Genomic DNA, 14,943 nt, shown 5'->3' on the forward strand with positions numbered 1-14,943 from the left:
ACTTTATGGCATTTTCTGAAACTGTTTCTGACTACTACGGAAATGCTAGCTTTTGTTTTGCTTTTTCCCATTAACTGGTTAGAGACAAAAACCATGCTGAAAAAATGGCTGTTTCTAAACATTCTGGTAACTATAGAAATTGTGCAGAACAGTCTGCTAAATAACCATACATTAAAAAGGGCTCAGAGTGTGCAAGTTTTCTACTTCTCTGGCCTTTTCTGCTAAAAACAGATAACTTTTTGTTATTTTTTTGCATTTAGGTAGAAGGGTAAAAAAGTCCTGGTTATATAAGACCAAACAATGGAGATCTTCATCATTCAATTTCCTTTCTCAAGCTTTGTGTAGCTTGAGAGAAGCGAGTGGCATTACTCACAAATGAAAGAGTTGAATTAAATCAGTAGCCAAGTCACTGTGTTAACACTTAATTCTGATGTCAGGCAACTTAGATGTTGTCTGTTTTCAGATAACAAAATATCTCTAAAAGCTGGTTAGTTTGTGAGCAGCAACCTGCCAGTTACTAAGGAACCATTCTTAAGAATTCAAGCAAATTTGCCTTACTGATATTTTGACGTATAGAAAAACCAGTATTGATGTTGAAATGACCCCTGGCTGTTCCAGAATAGAACCTTGCTGGAGTAAGGAGCTGTACGTACTCCCCAAATTTTTCACATTTTGGTCTCAATATTCAGGCCAATTAACACGAATTACTGCGTTTTCAGAACATTTCCTAGCATTCCCATGATGTGCAATCCTCCACTCAAGTTCTTTGATATTTTACTGAGCTGACTGACATAAATCAAGTATTTTGAATTGTTTCCCATATTAATGCAACGAGAAATAGAATGAATTAAAAATGCATGACAAAATAATAAGAATAAAAAACCAATGTCATGCTTGCAGCTCTAAAACTGTTACTGGGCGACTGAATACGGAGTCAGAAAACTTAGGCTTTTCTAGAGGGCTGGGATTGTTTAGTTTAAAAAGCACTGCCAAGTTGATTTCGATCCTGGATTTTACTGTTCCTTAAGGAACTAAAGGGTTTAAGGATTTAATCATTTCACTACTAAAACGTGCACCTTCTTCATCCAGTTTCTACCTGTGCATGATGTAGTGCTCTTGGGAGTGTATGACCTTGGGGGAAAATTAGCCAGAAAAGAGAGAATTCTTGCCTGGCCAGTAGACTTCACAATAAAATAGATATTGAGTTAGATAGCAATTTCTCAAAACAAAGAATTTAGACTAAAGCATCAATAAGTCCTATTTCTGATGTGATCCTCTTTTCAGGCAAAAATAGGAGTTAAATGCAATAATAGAATTACCATAATTTAGGAAGATTTTTCCTCTCTGTATTAATGCACTAGTTTATCTTCAGAATCACATGCTGACTATTGGTCATGGTAGCTCATGGTGTACATAGTCCTGTTTTGTAGTTTTGTCTCCAGATGGAGAAGCAATTTATTTAGAATTTTCACTTGTGGGTGATTGTCTTACATTTTTCTTCTACTTGGAAACAGACTTGGGGGAATATATTTGGTGACAGTAAAAATGGATTTACTAAATTTTGCAATCTAAAATCTGTACTGTGTAAATTCCTAGAAGAAGGAATAAAGACCTAAACTAGAATGATAATAGTGCGTTAGTGAGATAACATTGTGATGACTTGTTGGAAGAAAGGTAGCATTAGTAAAAAGAGATTAGGAATGCACATCCTTACCACACATAAGTAAGAGACTTCTAAACAGAGCAACTAACTAAGTAGTAGGGTACACAAGCAAATGCAGACAATTGCATCAATTATTTCTACTGAATTTTTTTGAAACATTAGAATGAACTGATGAGTGCCTAGCACAGTGCCATAGTTGGTGGTTTTCATTTTTGTGTTTTAGTAATGTTGTAAGGTTATCCTGCGGTCAGCCAAGTGAAACATAGCCTTTTAGTACAAACACTGCTAGTTAGGAAAATGGGGAATATGCAGGGGGAGAACATTCATCAGTTGCAGAGTGAGAAGAGAAAATTCTGTCTCTGATTTGGTGTTGAAGTACAAGTGCAATTTCCGGTTCTGGCACATATTCTGAGCGGCTATTGCAATTTGGTGGCAAGGTTTTCTGTGTGTATTTCACCCATCTGAGACATCTTTGCTTGCTTGTGTTTTCTTAGATACTACAGTGATGTTTTACTTAGAACTTGGTAGCCAGCTGTTTTCATAGATGCGAATACAAAAACACTAAAGACAAAATAGTGCCTGTAGGCGAAGAACTCCCTACTTATTAAGATTTCTGTGAAGCTGATATTAAACAACTTAGCCAAAGTTTAGTATTATACTTAAAGAGAAAAAGGTATCTATAGGGAAGGAGATATTGAGCCTATTCTCTAATTAGATTTGAGGGTTCCCTAATGAACTGTTAATTAGTTTGGAAATTCTAAAAAATTCTTTCTAAAAATTCATTGCTAAAAAATTAAAGCAAAAGTTTTCCTGAGGTGCTTTCATATATGTGTGTAAAACTTGACCTTTGGCAACTTGAACTTGCTGATAGCTATGAAATAAAGATGTTTCCTTTGTGTGAATGACTACAGCTACACTGCTCCTACATAGAAAATAATAGCAGTACACTTATTAATTAAAGTATTCAATATTAAGAGGGTCTGCAAGATACAAAACACTGCTTAAAAATTCAAGTCCATGTTGCAGAAAGTTTACTGACTGCTGTGAATTGCAATTTCAAGGAACGTGATATCTACAAAATGATGAAATATTTGTTAAAAAAAAATCACAATCCCATGCTTGACAATGAATCCTAGGTCTTCAGATAGAGTAAAACTTATTTGGAAGAATTAGAAATGTCAGTCAACCATGCTTGTGCAGTTGACATTAAAAACTACTTCATATTAAAAAGTGGTATGTTTTAATTACTTATGGATTCTGGGAGATTGTTTAAAATTGTTGCTTAAATTACAAATAATAGCAATGCATCTAGTCTGTACTGGAGATGGGATGAGAGGCTTGCAGTCAGCTGAATACAAACCAAAAGTCTTGTCCTATTCCTCACCACGCTTACAATGCTATGCTAGCGTATCTTGTGTTCTTTTGGAAGCTCATGGTTTGCATATGTACCTGAAAGCTATGTACTACCTTGCTAATAACTTACACAGAATTGTTGAGGAACTTGATTCAAGTTTATGTTGTCATTTTTTTATTCAGGAAGATGAAAGGAAGAAAGAGGGGATGTTTCTTACCTTTAACCTTTATCCTGCTGTTTGTCTGTATCACTGGGCATGCAGCTGATGACTCTGATGATGGGGAAGAAGAGGATGTTCTGGGTAAGACTTTACAGAAAACTATCTCACATAAAAAAAGAACCAAACAAACCCATGATAAAATGCACTGTAGATGTAATTCTGTACTTGGAAAAATTTCAAGGAAACTTGAAAGTTGAGCTAAGTGTAAAACAGTGGTAAAAACAAACTTGCCTCTAAATAGTTGGGAGCAGCTTGGATTTTGCATTAAGATGTAGCAAAATTGGTAGCCACTGTAAGGGCTTTTGTTTCTCTTGCTTCTTGAAACGTCTAATGCTAATCAAACCTGGTATTAGATATCAGAATTACTTCGTCTTTAGCTCTGCTTTAGGATCCCTGGGAAACTTGAGTGTTGAGGGTAAGGAATGTGCAGGTATAACTCAGATTTTACCTTCCTATGCAAAGAGAGTTAGAAACATGATGAATAGCACTGTAGGTCTATATTGCTTTCTCCTGTGTGCAGCTCTCTTCAGTCACAGTTAATCTTCAGAGTTTGTTCTAAAGATAATACAATTCTGGATTGCCCCGTTTGTTTTCCTTGGCCTCACATAAGTTCTCTGTATAATTCCAACTGATACGTTATAGATGGATAAACAAAAACTCACCAGTTAGTACTTTGTGTCAAGAAAAATAATGTCAGAAGTGTGACTTAGAATGAGGGAGCTTCTTGGTTTCTCTTACCGTTATGAGGCCATTGTTCACTGTACTTTCACTTGATTGATATGGTTTATGCTTCTATAGGGCGTATCAATGTAAAATATATTTTAGTTTCATCACAAACAATTTTGAGAAAGCAGATGAGAAAGAAATACACTTTTTGGGCCATATTAAAATGTTTTTTTCTCCTTTTAGAAAATGTTAACTTCTTTCTTACGCTGCAGAGAATGATGCAGTAAATACCTCTCTCATTTGACAGGTCTAATTTTGAAGCCTAACAAAGCATACAGCTAAGGGAAACCTTTTGTTATTGTTGTTGGCAGATTAGCTGCACACATCTTGTCAAATTTCCATCCAGATTGTTTCTTTCTTTAGGTCTTTTACAGTAGTAATTCTTGGGACAAAAACTGTTAATTATGCACAATCACGAAGCTGCTGCAAATGAAGGGAGAGCTTTAATACCATGTTGATATTAGTCACCACATTTTAAATTATAAGCCATTCCATGTTAGTGCTATACTTAGCATGCTAATGTAGTCAGATAAATTCTTACGAAAGGAATTTCTTTCTCTTTAACCTCGATGTACAGAAATGCCTTTCTTGTCTGAGGGCCTACCGGTATTCTGTTACATTTTGTTGCCACACAATAGATGGCAGCACAAGGGCAGTCTGGCAAAACAGCTTCTGACATTTGTGTTTCATTGAATTCCTCTGTGTGGAAAAAATGGCACCCACTGACATGGATGGACTCTTGCTGAATGTTTATGGAGGCCAAGCACTGGATGTGAGCACAATGAGGTGTAGTGGGTGGTGCGTTTCAACAGTTCCAGCAGTGACAGTGGTCACCTCTGCAGGTACAGATTTTAAGAGCATGGCATGCAGGCTTTTCTTCATTGCTGGTGAAAATGCATAACTAATGGTGAAGACTATGTTGACAAACTTTGTTTTTAGCTGAGAATTTGCTCTATCAAGTGCGATTGTGCTCTTTGTATCTGTTGTAGTTTCCGTGGAAATAAATAGGAGGCATTAGTTTCAGACCAACCTCCGTGTTTTGTGCATGTGAAATGTGTGCAGGCACATCTGTGTCTATGTGTATTGATGGCCAAATACTCGTGCTTGCCTTCTCTTCTATTGTTTCTTTCTGAGAAAGAAACCTAATCTTATGACATTCATGGTGAGTTAAGTGTTCCTAGGTGTAAAGTAGTGGGGAAGAACTCTGTCCCTGTTCCCAAACTCAGGATTGATTCAGTTTTCATAAATCCTTTTGAGACTTATTTCTATAGAGTCACTTGTTTATTGTTCAGATGGGGGGGGCATGGCCTTCTGGGGCTCCACAGGGTACTTATTTTAAAGTATGGTAACTTACTAGCACTCCTAAGAAAATAAATGCCTCTGCTGATTCATTAATTGCAAAAAGTGCTATAGAAATAGTCATTATGTTTGCAGCAGATGTCGGTATATCTGGTGGTAACAGTGTCAGTGACTGCAGAGGGAAAGCCTGAGGAGGTAAGAAAAACAATAATTTAGTTTTGTGGTTTTGGTGGGAACTAAGTTTGAGTCCAGAAAGTTCCTAAGATAAACTGTACCAAGCCATCTGTTCATCATCTTTGTATAATTTTGCAACTATGTTTGCGTGTTATTTCTGCTTTGATAGCCCAGAACATTGGTGGGGCAAAATGTAGCAAGCAAAATGATCGAACATAACCCCATGTCTGTAATTCTAGTAGTAAGTTTTCACCATGTCTTCTAGAATGGACTGAGTCTCTGGCACAGGTCATTTATGAGGTCTTATTATTTGTGTGCGAAGAAAATAACATGTTTGTAAACCAGCTGCCAAGTCGCACCTGTCCCCATTTGAGTTGGATTGGTTTCAGTGCAGCTCTAAGTGTTTGATGTTAGCCTTTTAGAAGTTAATCCAAATGTTACTTAAACCTTTCATGTTCTGAAGGCATTTTTCACCCTTTCACTTAAGGATGATTTTACCCTTTTACTTATGGGGATTCCGAAGTTTCATTTTGCAGTGTAGTGTCCTCTCAACTTTTTATATCTGAGCCTTTCCCAGTCCCTTCCAAAGGGACTCTCTATGCTGGAGAAGTTTAGATCTTTGGAATCACTTGTGACATCTAAATCTTGATTCTTCAGGATGATCTAGATAAGGAAATAAGCAAAATTCAGTAATCTGTTTGGTAACCTGAACTCCATAGGAATTTTAATGAAACTCCTGTCTCTTTAATTCATTTAATGCATCTGCATTTCATATTAGAAAATCTTCAATAATATTTTTAAATTTGTCTTCCTGACTTTGGAATCTGTAAGTATCATTTCAGTAATAAGCAAATAACTTATTTTAGGGACTGATTATTTTGAAATTAGACATGAGTCTGTCAATTGTCAGTTTTAAAAATAGAAGATTAACTATCTGCTACAATTTTTGTGCCAATGGTAATTGTGTAATAAGTGTTAATTTTTCAGGGATCTGTATGCTATGGGTTAAAAGATTTTACTGGTGAAACATATTTCCTCTAAGTATAATAGTTACAAATGCCCCAAATGGAATTAGAAGAGTAAACTTCCATTGATGTCATTATTTATGTGGATTTATCTCAGCTGTGCATTTCATTTGAAGATTTTATAGTAAGGACAATTTTATACATTAAATCTAGATAGCCATAGAGTGGGTTAGCTAATAACATTTATTTCTGTGGATTCTTTTAGTTAAAAGTGGAAATTTAATCTTATTAGCAAGAGGAAACTCTGTAATGTTCATGTAAATGCTTGCCATCACTTTTTTCTCTTGCTTTCTGAGCAGTTGTGTGTAGTGCTTCTTTTGCACATACACATTAAGACACATTAGTGTTCTGATTAGCTCTGGCAGAGTGAGGGAAAGATTTCAACTCTGTTCTTCTTGTTGCTCTTGCAAATATATAAGCTCTGTAAAGCTTTCAAAATCCTCTAGGGTAAAAATACTTCCTCTTGGTTATGCAAAGCAGGAAAAATTCTGTTTTGTTGTTGTTGTTGTGTTGTTTGTTGTTTTTTTTAAACACTTGAAAGATTGAATGCAAGAACAGCAAGATCGAAGGAATTAAGGATGATAACCTTTTGGTTATACCAAATGGGTTTATGTGCCAGTAACATTTAATCTGGAAGGGGAATGGTGCCCTCTGCAGGGTTGTCTTGCCACACTACTTACGAGAAGTTTTCATGAGCAGTGTTTGCTATTAGATATGCATGGGAGGGAGAGAGCACAGCAGACACTCTTTCTGCCTTTTATTTATGCAAGGGTAGTCAGTGTGTCTTTGGGAGCTGCCAGAATTTTCTCAATGTATTTGTTGTTCAGAATTTTTTGCAAGCTCCTGTGAATAAATCACTATGTGTAGCTGTTGTAGAGAGTTCTGATAAGACTGAAAGTTTAGAATATGAGCTCTTTTGGTTCATAACTGTAACCACTTTTCCATTTGATTGAATGGAACTGTTCTTCCAATGGAGATGATGACCTTCTTTTACATCTCTGTTTAATTTGTTCAGAGCTTTACACACTTATATTAGCAAGTGTTTTTCTAGCAGAACAGGCAAGCAATCTGATTTTGAAGTTGAATTCTACAATGAAGCAATCCAAGTTCATAACAGTTGTCCTACTTCTCTTTATCACAGGTGTTCCTTTGCCACCACTGAAACTGGGGCATTCAGACTGTGCCCTGAAAGCAGATGAAGGTCCTTGCAAAGCAATCCACATGCGCTTTTACTTCAACATTCAAAGCCGTGAGTGTGAAATATTTGAATATGGTGGATGCCACGGCAACGCAAACAACTTTCTAACTTTGGAAGAATGTCAGAACAAATGTGTGGTAACAGGCCAGTACCCATTCTCTTCTTCTTCTAGCAGTTCTTCTAACTGTCATCCACAAACCTTATGTTTTGTAAAGTTCTGGTTAATAAGGTGATATGATGTTTCTAATTCTGATGTTCCCAATTATTATACTCTATTCTAGTCATCTGAATTATTTCAGATTCTGCAAGCAGACATTCTAGATTTGGAAAGATAAATTGTGATTTTCTAGCTGATCTGCAAGAAAGCTTATTTTCTAGTTAGGGGCATGTTTTGCATGAGTTGTTAAAATGAAATTGATCTTGACACTGGGTTAAACTGGTGGTCAACACATTAATTGCTTTGAAAATATCACACCCAATTTCTCGTTCTACATTTCTGTTTCTTTGAGAAGCTGATAGAGCTGTCAAAAATCTTGAACAGCTGCTATGATTCAACAAAATTGGAACTGCAATAATAAGTCTCTTTTAAAATATCAGTTACAGCTGTTGGACTTAAAAGATCTGTTTTGTTGGAATTGAATTAATCATTAGAAAGAGGAAAATGAGATACAAAATATACAGCAAGTGCCCTGTAAATGCTGATTTTGCAATTAAAAATGATGGTAATAATTATTTAAGGCCTTCAGTACTGTGAAGGTTTTACAGAGAAAAGGAAGCAGGTTTTCTTTCTTACCTGTAAATATTGAGCCAGAATAGTGTGGTTGATTAGAGCACAAACCTCAGTGCAATTGTATGTATAGGTAATAGCAAAGTTTAACCTGATATTCTCTACATAAGCAAAATTTCACTGATGGGATGATATCATAACAGCCAACAGAAGTAAAATATGTCCTTCCTAACAGATTTTGTCTGGTCTTCATCACTTTGACCTTTCTACCAAAAAGACTATATGCATTTTGTTTCCTCACTAAATACGAAGGACTGTTCACAGCTATTTTCTGACCTGCTGGGATCCCCATGCTTTCATTTGTTGTACCTGGCACTATAGACAATCTACTCAAAAGAAAAGAAGGAAAACAAAATGCCATAATAATGAATGCTGATTTCAGTTATTTTTGTAAGAGATTATATTTTGATTTCAAACAATCTCATGCATATAGGAATATTCCTAGCAGGATGAAAGTAATAGCACGAAGTTTTACCAACATTTTGTCAGAGTGAAAAAGATCAGATAACTCCATTCTTTAACTGAATGGCAATTTTTTTTGAGACTTTCACATATTTATTGGCATCTGATAAAGGTCATTAATGAGCCTTGGGGACAAGATGTGCTTCTTGGAAGAAGCAGCAAGACCAGCTTTAGTCTCATTCCATTTGAGTTGAGGAGTTGAGTCATATATGTGTAAATGTAACCCTAATGATAGGAAGGCTTAAACTGGAAGGAGATCACTGAGAAATAATGTTTTTGATATCATAATTAGTTAGTAAATAACATCATCTAGCATTTTGCATTTAAGAAAAAAGTATAAAGAAAAGCATCTTTCTGAATATGAACATCTTGCAGTTAATGCTTGTACGTGTTTAGTCAGTGAAACTGTGCTACTTGGATCTGAATTGTGTCGTAGCTCAGCTTTTACTGAACTGATGCAGAAATCAAAGAACCTTTATATCACTGATTCGATTTATTTTCTTGTTAAAGTTTCAGATATTGCTAGAATTGCAATTAGTATACAAAATTAATGCAAAAATGACATTTGCTTCTTTTTCATCATAACTTTCTACAGATCTGTCTGTCTAAAGTTCTAGCTGTTGATTCTGTTCAGAAACTGAGTCCTGTGATATCTAAGAGCAAATGGCCAGTGCTGTCTAGAGCACAGCTTATATTCAGTAGCAGGTTTCAAGATTTCATTTATTACAGCCTAAGCACTAATTCTGCCATGTCTGTATTTGGGTTGTTTTCTTCAATCACAATAGGCCACTTCTAACCGAGGAAAGTAGAGATTTAGTCCTTGAGGTTTAGAATGCAAGAGTTGGTCTTGCCTCACAAGCAGGCTGAAGCATCCACCAAACTGAATCTAAATGACATACCTTTAACATTTCCTAATCATCATTCTATTGAAGGTTTCTGGCTAGAGAAACTGATGTCCCTCCTCTACTTAATCCAGATTGGGCTGATTTTTTCAGTAGGAATTAATATTATTTATTCTGTATGTTTATGTATGTAGAAAATGTACCCCCATCAGAATTGAATGATGGTATTTTATTAGCATTCAAGGAAAGTGTAGTTTGATTGAATTTCTACCCAAAAGATTTGCTTTGAAAATTTAATACAGATGATGTTTCTGGAAATTTTTTGTTTGTTTTATGAAAATTAAAAATTACACAAAGGGTAAGAATGAAGATTGCAGAATTATCTTATCTTACTACTTCTATAACAAGGAAGAACATAACAGCAATTCCAGATTTCTTTTTCCAGAAAGAATTGTTTTCAACCTTCTGCTTTAATATCATAAATAGCACAAGGAACATTTAACTCTGACTGTATGTGGCATACAAAAGGAATTACCATATAAGAGGTTGTTAAATAGATCTTCTCTGGAGCTGCTGGCAGTATCAATAGCTACAGCAGTTGGGCTAAATAAGTCTGCTGATTAAATGTCTCTTAAGGACTAAGATCATATAATTCAAGATTCTGACTCCAGTAACGTGAGGAATTTGCCAGTTCATTTCGATATGGGCACAATTCCACTGTTTTCCATATCTTCTAGTTTCAAGTACATCAGTTCTTCCCACATGAGAAAACAATAGTTCAGTCCTTTGTACCAAGATTTTGTGCTACCTCGCTAATAAAGAGAGTAAAGAAAGGGAAAGAGGTGTTATGTTCTTGTTCTTCGATGCTCACAGTCACTGAAGCATTCTGGTTTTACAGGTGAGACTTTACATCATTGTTTTTATTGAATATTTTTCTTTTTATTTATATTGCAGAATTGCCTCTGGAGGTGATGCTAGCAAAAATTAAGAGAGGTAATTATGTTTATATAAGTAATCTTAGACAACATACAATAAGGTATTTAGCTGCTTTGGGTAGATTATGTATTGTTCCAATACCTCCAGATGGGTTTTATTACTTCCGTGGTGTTTCTAAGATGATAATCTAGAAAGAAAATGAAATGCATTGAGAAATCAGCATTTGAGGATTATTGTACAACTTTTTTTTCTTTGCTGCCAGAATGCTTGGTATCGTGTCTGATTATTCAGTCAAATTATGCAGTATTCATTTATTGAATTTTTCTTGATATTATAATTGCAGATTAGGAACTAGACTAAAAAATGGTACTCAGAGCAGTTGCTTTGCCTCCCAGTTTCTTATGTCCTTTTAAAGAGGTAGGCAATCCCAGATAAAATGTATTTTTTTTTAAAACTGCTATATCCTTTTTCCTTTTATTTTAACATTACCTTCTGTGTAATTCACACCAATGTGGATTAAAGCAACTACATAAATGGGAAGAATATGTACTTAGGTTCAAATGATCTGGTTTTAAATCAGAATAAAAATTAATTTTAATCTTAAAGCTTCATTTTAGAACACTTAAAATGAGTATTGTGACTCCTTTATAATTTAGTGGTTATTTGAAAAAAAGAAAAGCAATGAAAATGTCCTATAATGTTCTAGCACAATATTGCAGTGTTACATAGAACAAAAGCAGTACATTAGAACTGCATTTATTTTACAGATGGTCTGCATTCTAAAGTGACTAAGTTTATTATGTCAACTTCCTCCCACTCTATTGTTGTCTTAGCATCTGGTGTATTTTGTTTTTTTTCTTCCCTCACCCTGTTCATCATTTACCTTGATTCACAGAAAAGCCCAACTTCTGTTATCATGAGAAAGACCCTGGAATTTGCCGAGGCTTTTTTTCCAGGTATTTTTATAACAAAGAGACAAAAATATGTGAAATATTCAAGTATGGTGGGTGCCTAGGAAACCAGAACAACTTTAGGAGTTTAGAAGAATGCCAGACTACCTGCCAAGGCAACCGTAAGTTGTTGTCTTTGTTATTCTTAGTTTTATTCTTCTATAAGCAGCATTGTGTTTTGAAGGTGTTTATCATGGGGGAAAAAAAAACAAACAGCTTAAGAGACTCTGAAATGGAATAATTTACACCTGAAATTAACAGAATTGTATATTTGTATATAATGAGATTATAAAGACAGAGAAAGACAGAGAATGGAGAAATGGATCTGCTCTGGTTGCATCCACATAAAGCTTTTTTTTTTCTTTTTTTTTTTTTTAATCTAGATATGCTAGCTGCTTGGCCTTACAATGCCATAAAATATTCACATGTATATATTTTAACCCATACATCTGAATATACTCCGTTCAAAGAGATCTTGTGAGGAAAAGATTTCTATTTTTACTGTTTCCCTACCATGGGTTGCTACCTTCCCATCAAAGAACCTGTCTTTCAGTTCTGAATGATTCAGCTGCACAGCTTGAGCTATGAAACAGCAACTTAGATGACCACAGATCATTCTTTTGCTTCGCTGTCCTTCTCATTCCTGCGAATTGTTGTGTATCAGAATACAATAACGTTTCCTAACTCCTCTCTGCTTCTCAGGGCACGGGGTTGTATTCATGGGACAGATACATTCACTCACCCACAGCCTCCAGGAGGTTGAGGAGCCATTGCTATATTGCTATAGTTGAAAAAGAAAATGTTTTGTTGATTTTTTTTTTTTTTCCTTTGCTTTGCTTTGCTTTAGTGGTACTGATTTTCCTCATTATTTTCCTTTCATTTTTCTTTTAGCAAACTTACTGTCAGTTGTTCCAGATGAGGAACATCCTGACCGTATGAACAGTAGCTCCCGAGAGGAAGGACACAATCAGTTTCCTGGGATTTTTGGTAAGAATTTACTTTTGCTGTTGATAGCTGTTGGTTTTTAATGCAAACTCTCCTTGGCTTGCCTGCTCTTTTAATTGTCTATCTGAGGATTTATTCATTGGTTGAAATACATAAGCATAGTGAACCAGGAACATTAGAACTAGCTTCATGGCCATTTTTGTCGTAAATAATACATATTTTGAAAACATACCATCACTGCAAAATGTCTGCTAGTAATATAACAACCGTACCAAACCATGTTTAATTTAAATCACACATAAATAAAATGAAAGGAGAAAAAGAAATCCAACCTAAAGTTGCTTTAAAACATTAGTTTCCTCTGCCTTCGGGACTTGAAGAAATGCTGTCTTATAGTAGTATTAATAACAACATGTAACAAATCAGATTGGTACTAATTACAGTTTAGTTTCAGTACTTTGTTGTGTCTAGATAGCCTATCACTTAATATTTTATTCCCCCTCCTGCCTTTTTTTTTTTCCTTTTAGTAAATTTGTTGCCAACTGTTCCAAATGAGGAAGAGTCCCATATTGTGAACAGTAGTCACCCAGAGGAAGTGCGCAAGCGGTTTCCCAGTTCATTTGGTAAGAATTTACTTTTGCAGTTCTTAGCTCTCAGTTTTTATCTGTGCTCTTGATTTCTTTTCCATTTCCACTTATTTTCCAGTGTATCTGAGACTAAAGAATTGGTTTTGATCTGTGTCAGTTATTTTGGTAAGCAGGGCAAGTCAAATGAAGAAATGTATTTCTACTTATATATCTTCTATAGATATCAGATAGTGAAATACTGATCACACCTTGTCCTGTTCAAGGTATTTTTGCACTACTATGTAGTATAATTTCCACTATAGATTGCTGGTACTTGCTCACACTGTAAAGCTGGATTGAATTTGAGGCATGTCATTTTTATGATCCACAGTTAAGCAAGAGGAAACAAGAAACAATTGGGAAAAGACTGAGCATTCTTACCAAGTATTTCTGTTTGTTCTTTTTTTGCATTTACTCTTACTTGTACTTTTGGGGGTTGAATGATGGTTTACACATTGATCAATGCCTTTGTGTATTATACAGTCTGTAAGATAATGAGCATGTGGAATAACATTTCTGTGCTCTTTGACAGAATCACGTCTAACGAAGTTTCAATGTATGTTATATTCTAATTTTTTTTGCTTGTACTGTGATAATGTACAGTTGGTTTAAGGTAAGTTTCTGAGATAGCTGGATCTTATACCACATACAAAACATCAACGCACTCTGCCATTAAAATGACTGAGTATAAAACAATAAGCCTCTTGGCAGCTTATTTTACTGAAAAATATTTGCATAGTTTAAGATCTGGTAATAAATCTACTGATACAGAATTCTACCTGCTCTCAGATTTTTACTCATAATATGAACCCCCAGATCCACAAAGCAACTAACCTATAAAAGCAGAGAGGCATTATTCACTGTGTTTTCTTTGAGAAAACTGGGGAAAAAAAGAAAAAAAATGTTCTTGATTATATCAGCAATGGTGAATTTTGAGGTAAAGCAGATTTGGGGAGGGTAAGAGACTGGAAGGCTAGTGGAAGAAAGGCTGCAGTAACAAGGGTAGGTGGAGTCAGTGTAGCTGGGAAACATGAAATTGGAAGGATTGTTGAAATTCAGTGAAAAGTATGAAGACCTTACTTTCTACTTCATAATCTTTGTCTGTCTTGCACTAGGCAGCATCTGAAGTTGCAAAGTAGAGCTGTTTCACACAAATATGCATTTTCCACATCCCTCTGAGAGGGATGAGAATATAGTTGTACACATATAAAATTCAGTTGAGCTGCTTGGCATGGAGTGTCTGATTCTTGTCTTCTCAAGCACAGATGAAGTAGCTGATCTGCTACCAATATATATTTTGGGTGCTTGTTGGTCTGGCTATGTATTTTCTTTTTTTTTTTTTTAAATACTTGACCACCATTACAAAAAAAAAAAAATTCCAAGGACTTGTCAATTTGAGAACACCTCACCATGCAATTTAAATGCTTTTTCTGTTGATTTCAAGAAAAAAATATGTATTACTGGTGGTATGTATAACTCTATCATAATCTCAAATTAATATATTTCCAGCAAAATTCTTCATCTTGAGCAGATAAAGCTCTTCCAAGGCCAAAGGAAACTGGCATTTTGGCATGTCAACATAAGACTAGTGCTCTCTCCCAGCAATTAACTTTCTTGCAGAGAGTCAATATGTTTCTGATGTCATCTAAAACAGATTCTAGGGATGTGAAAGACAAGAATCAAGACTCTTATTTCTAGATCAAGTGAAGTGACCTATGGAAATGAAGAGTGCTATA

The 14,943-nt window shown here is 35.3% G+C and overlaps 1 protein-coding gene across 12 annotated transcripts in view; it reads left to right on the forward strand.

The window, feature by feature from the left end:
* The window catches only part of TFPI (tissue factor pathway inhibitor), a 184,584-nt gene that overhangs the window by 164,550 nt on the left and 5,091 nt on the right, over positions 1 to 14,943 (forward strand). For 10 of the 12 annotated variants that reach the window (XM_085227624.1, XM_085227623.1, XM_085227625.1 and 7 more), the window contains 6 exons: positions 3,200 to 3,318; positions 7,603 to 7,803; positions 10,705 to 10,743; positions 11,582 to 11,758; positions 12,528 to 12,623; positions 13,109 to 13,204. In XM_085227624.1, the coding sequence (XP_085083750.1) occupies positions 3,200 to 3,318; positions 7,603 to 7,803; positions 10,705 to 10,743; positions 11,582 to 11,758; positions 12,528 to 12,623; positions 13,109 to 13,204 (728 nt within the window). Of the gene's footprint in view, positions 1 to 3,199; positions 3,319 to 4,657; positions 4,806 to 7,602; positions 7,804 to 10,704; positions 10,744 to 11,581; positions 11,759 to 12,527; positions 12,624 to 13,108; positions 13,205 to 14,943 lie in introns of those variants that run through there. The other 2 variants (XM_085227622.1, XM_085227634.1) reach the window with 2 other exon arrangements.

The sequence above is a fragment of the Meleagris gallopavo genome, chromosome 7, assembly GCF_905368555.1.
Source record: "Meleagris gallopavo chromosome 7, MGAL_WU_HG_1.1, whole genome shotgun sequence".
NCBI classification, from domain to species: Eukaryota; Metazoa; Chordata; class Aves; order Galliformes; family Phasianidae; genus Meleagris; species Meleagris gallopavo.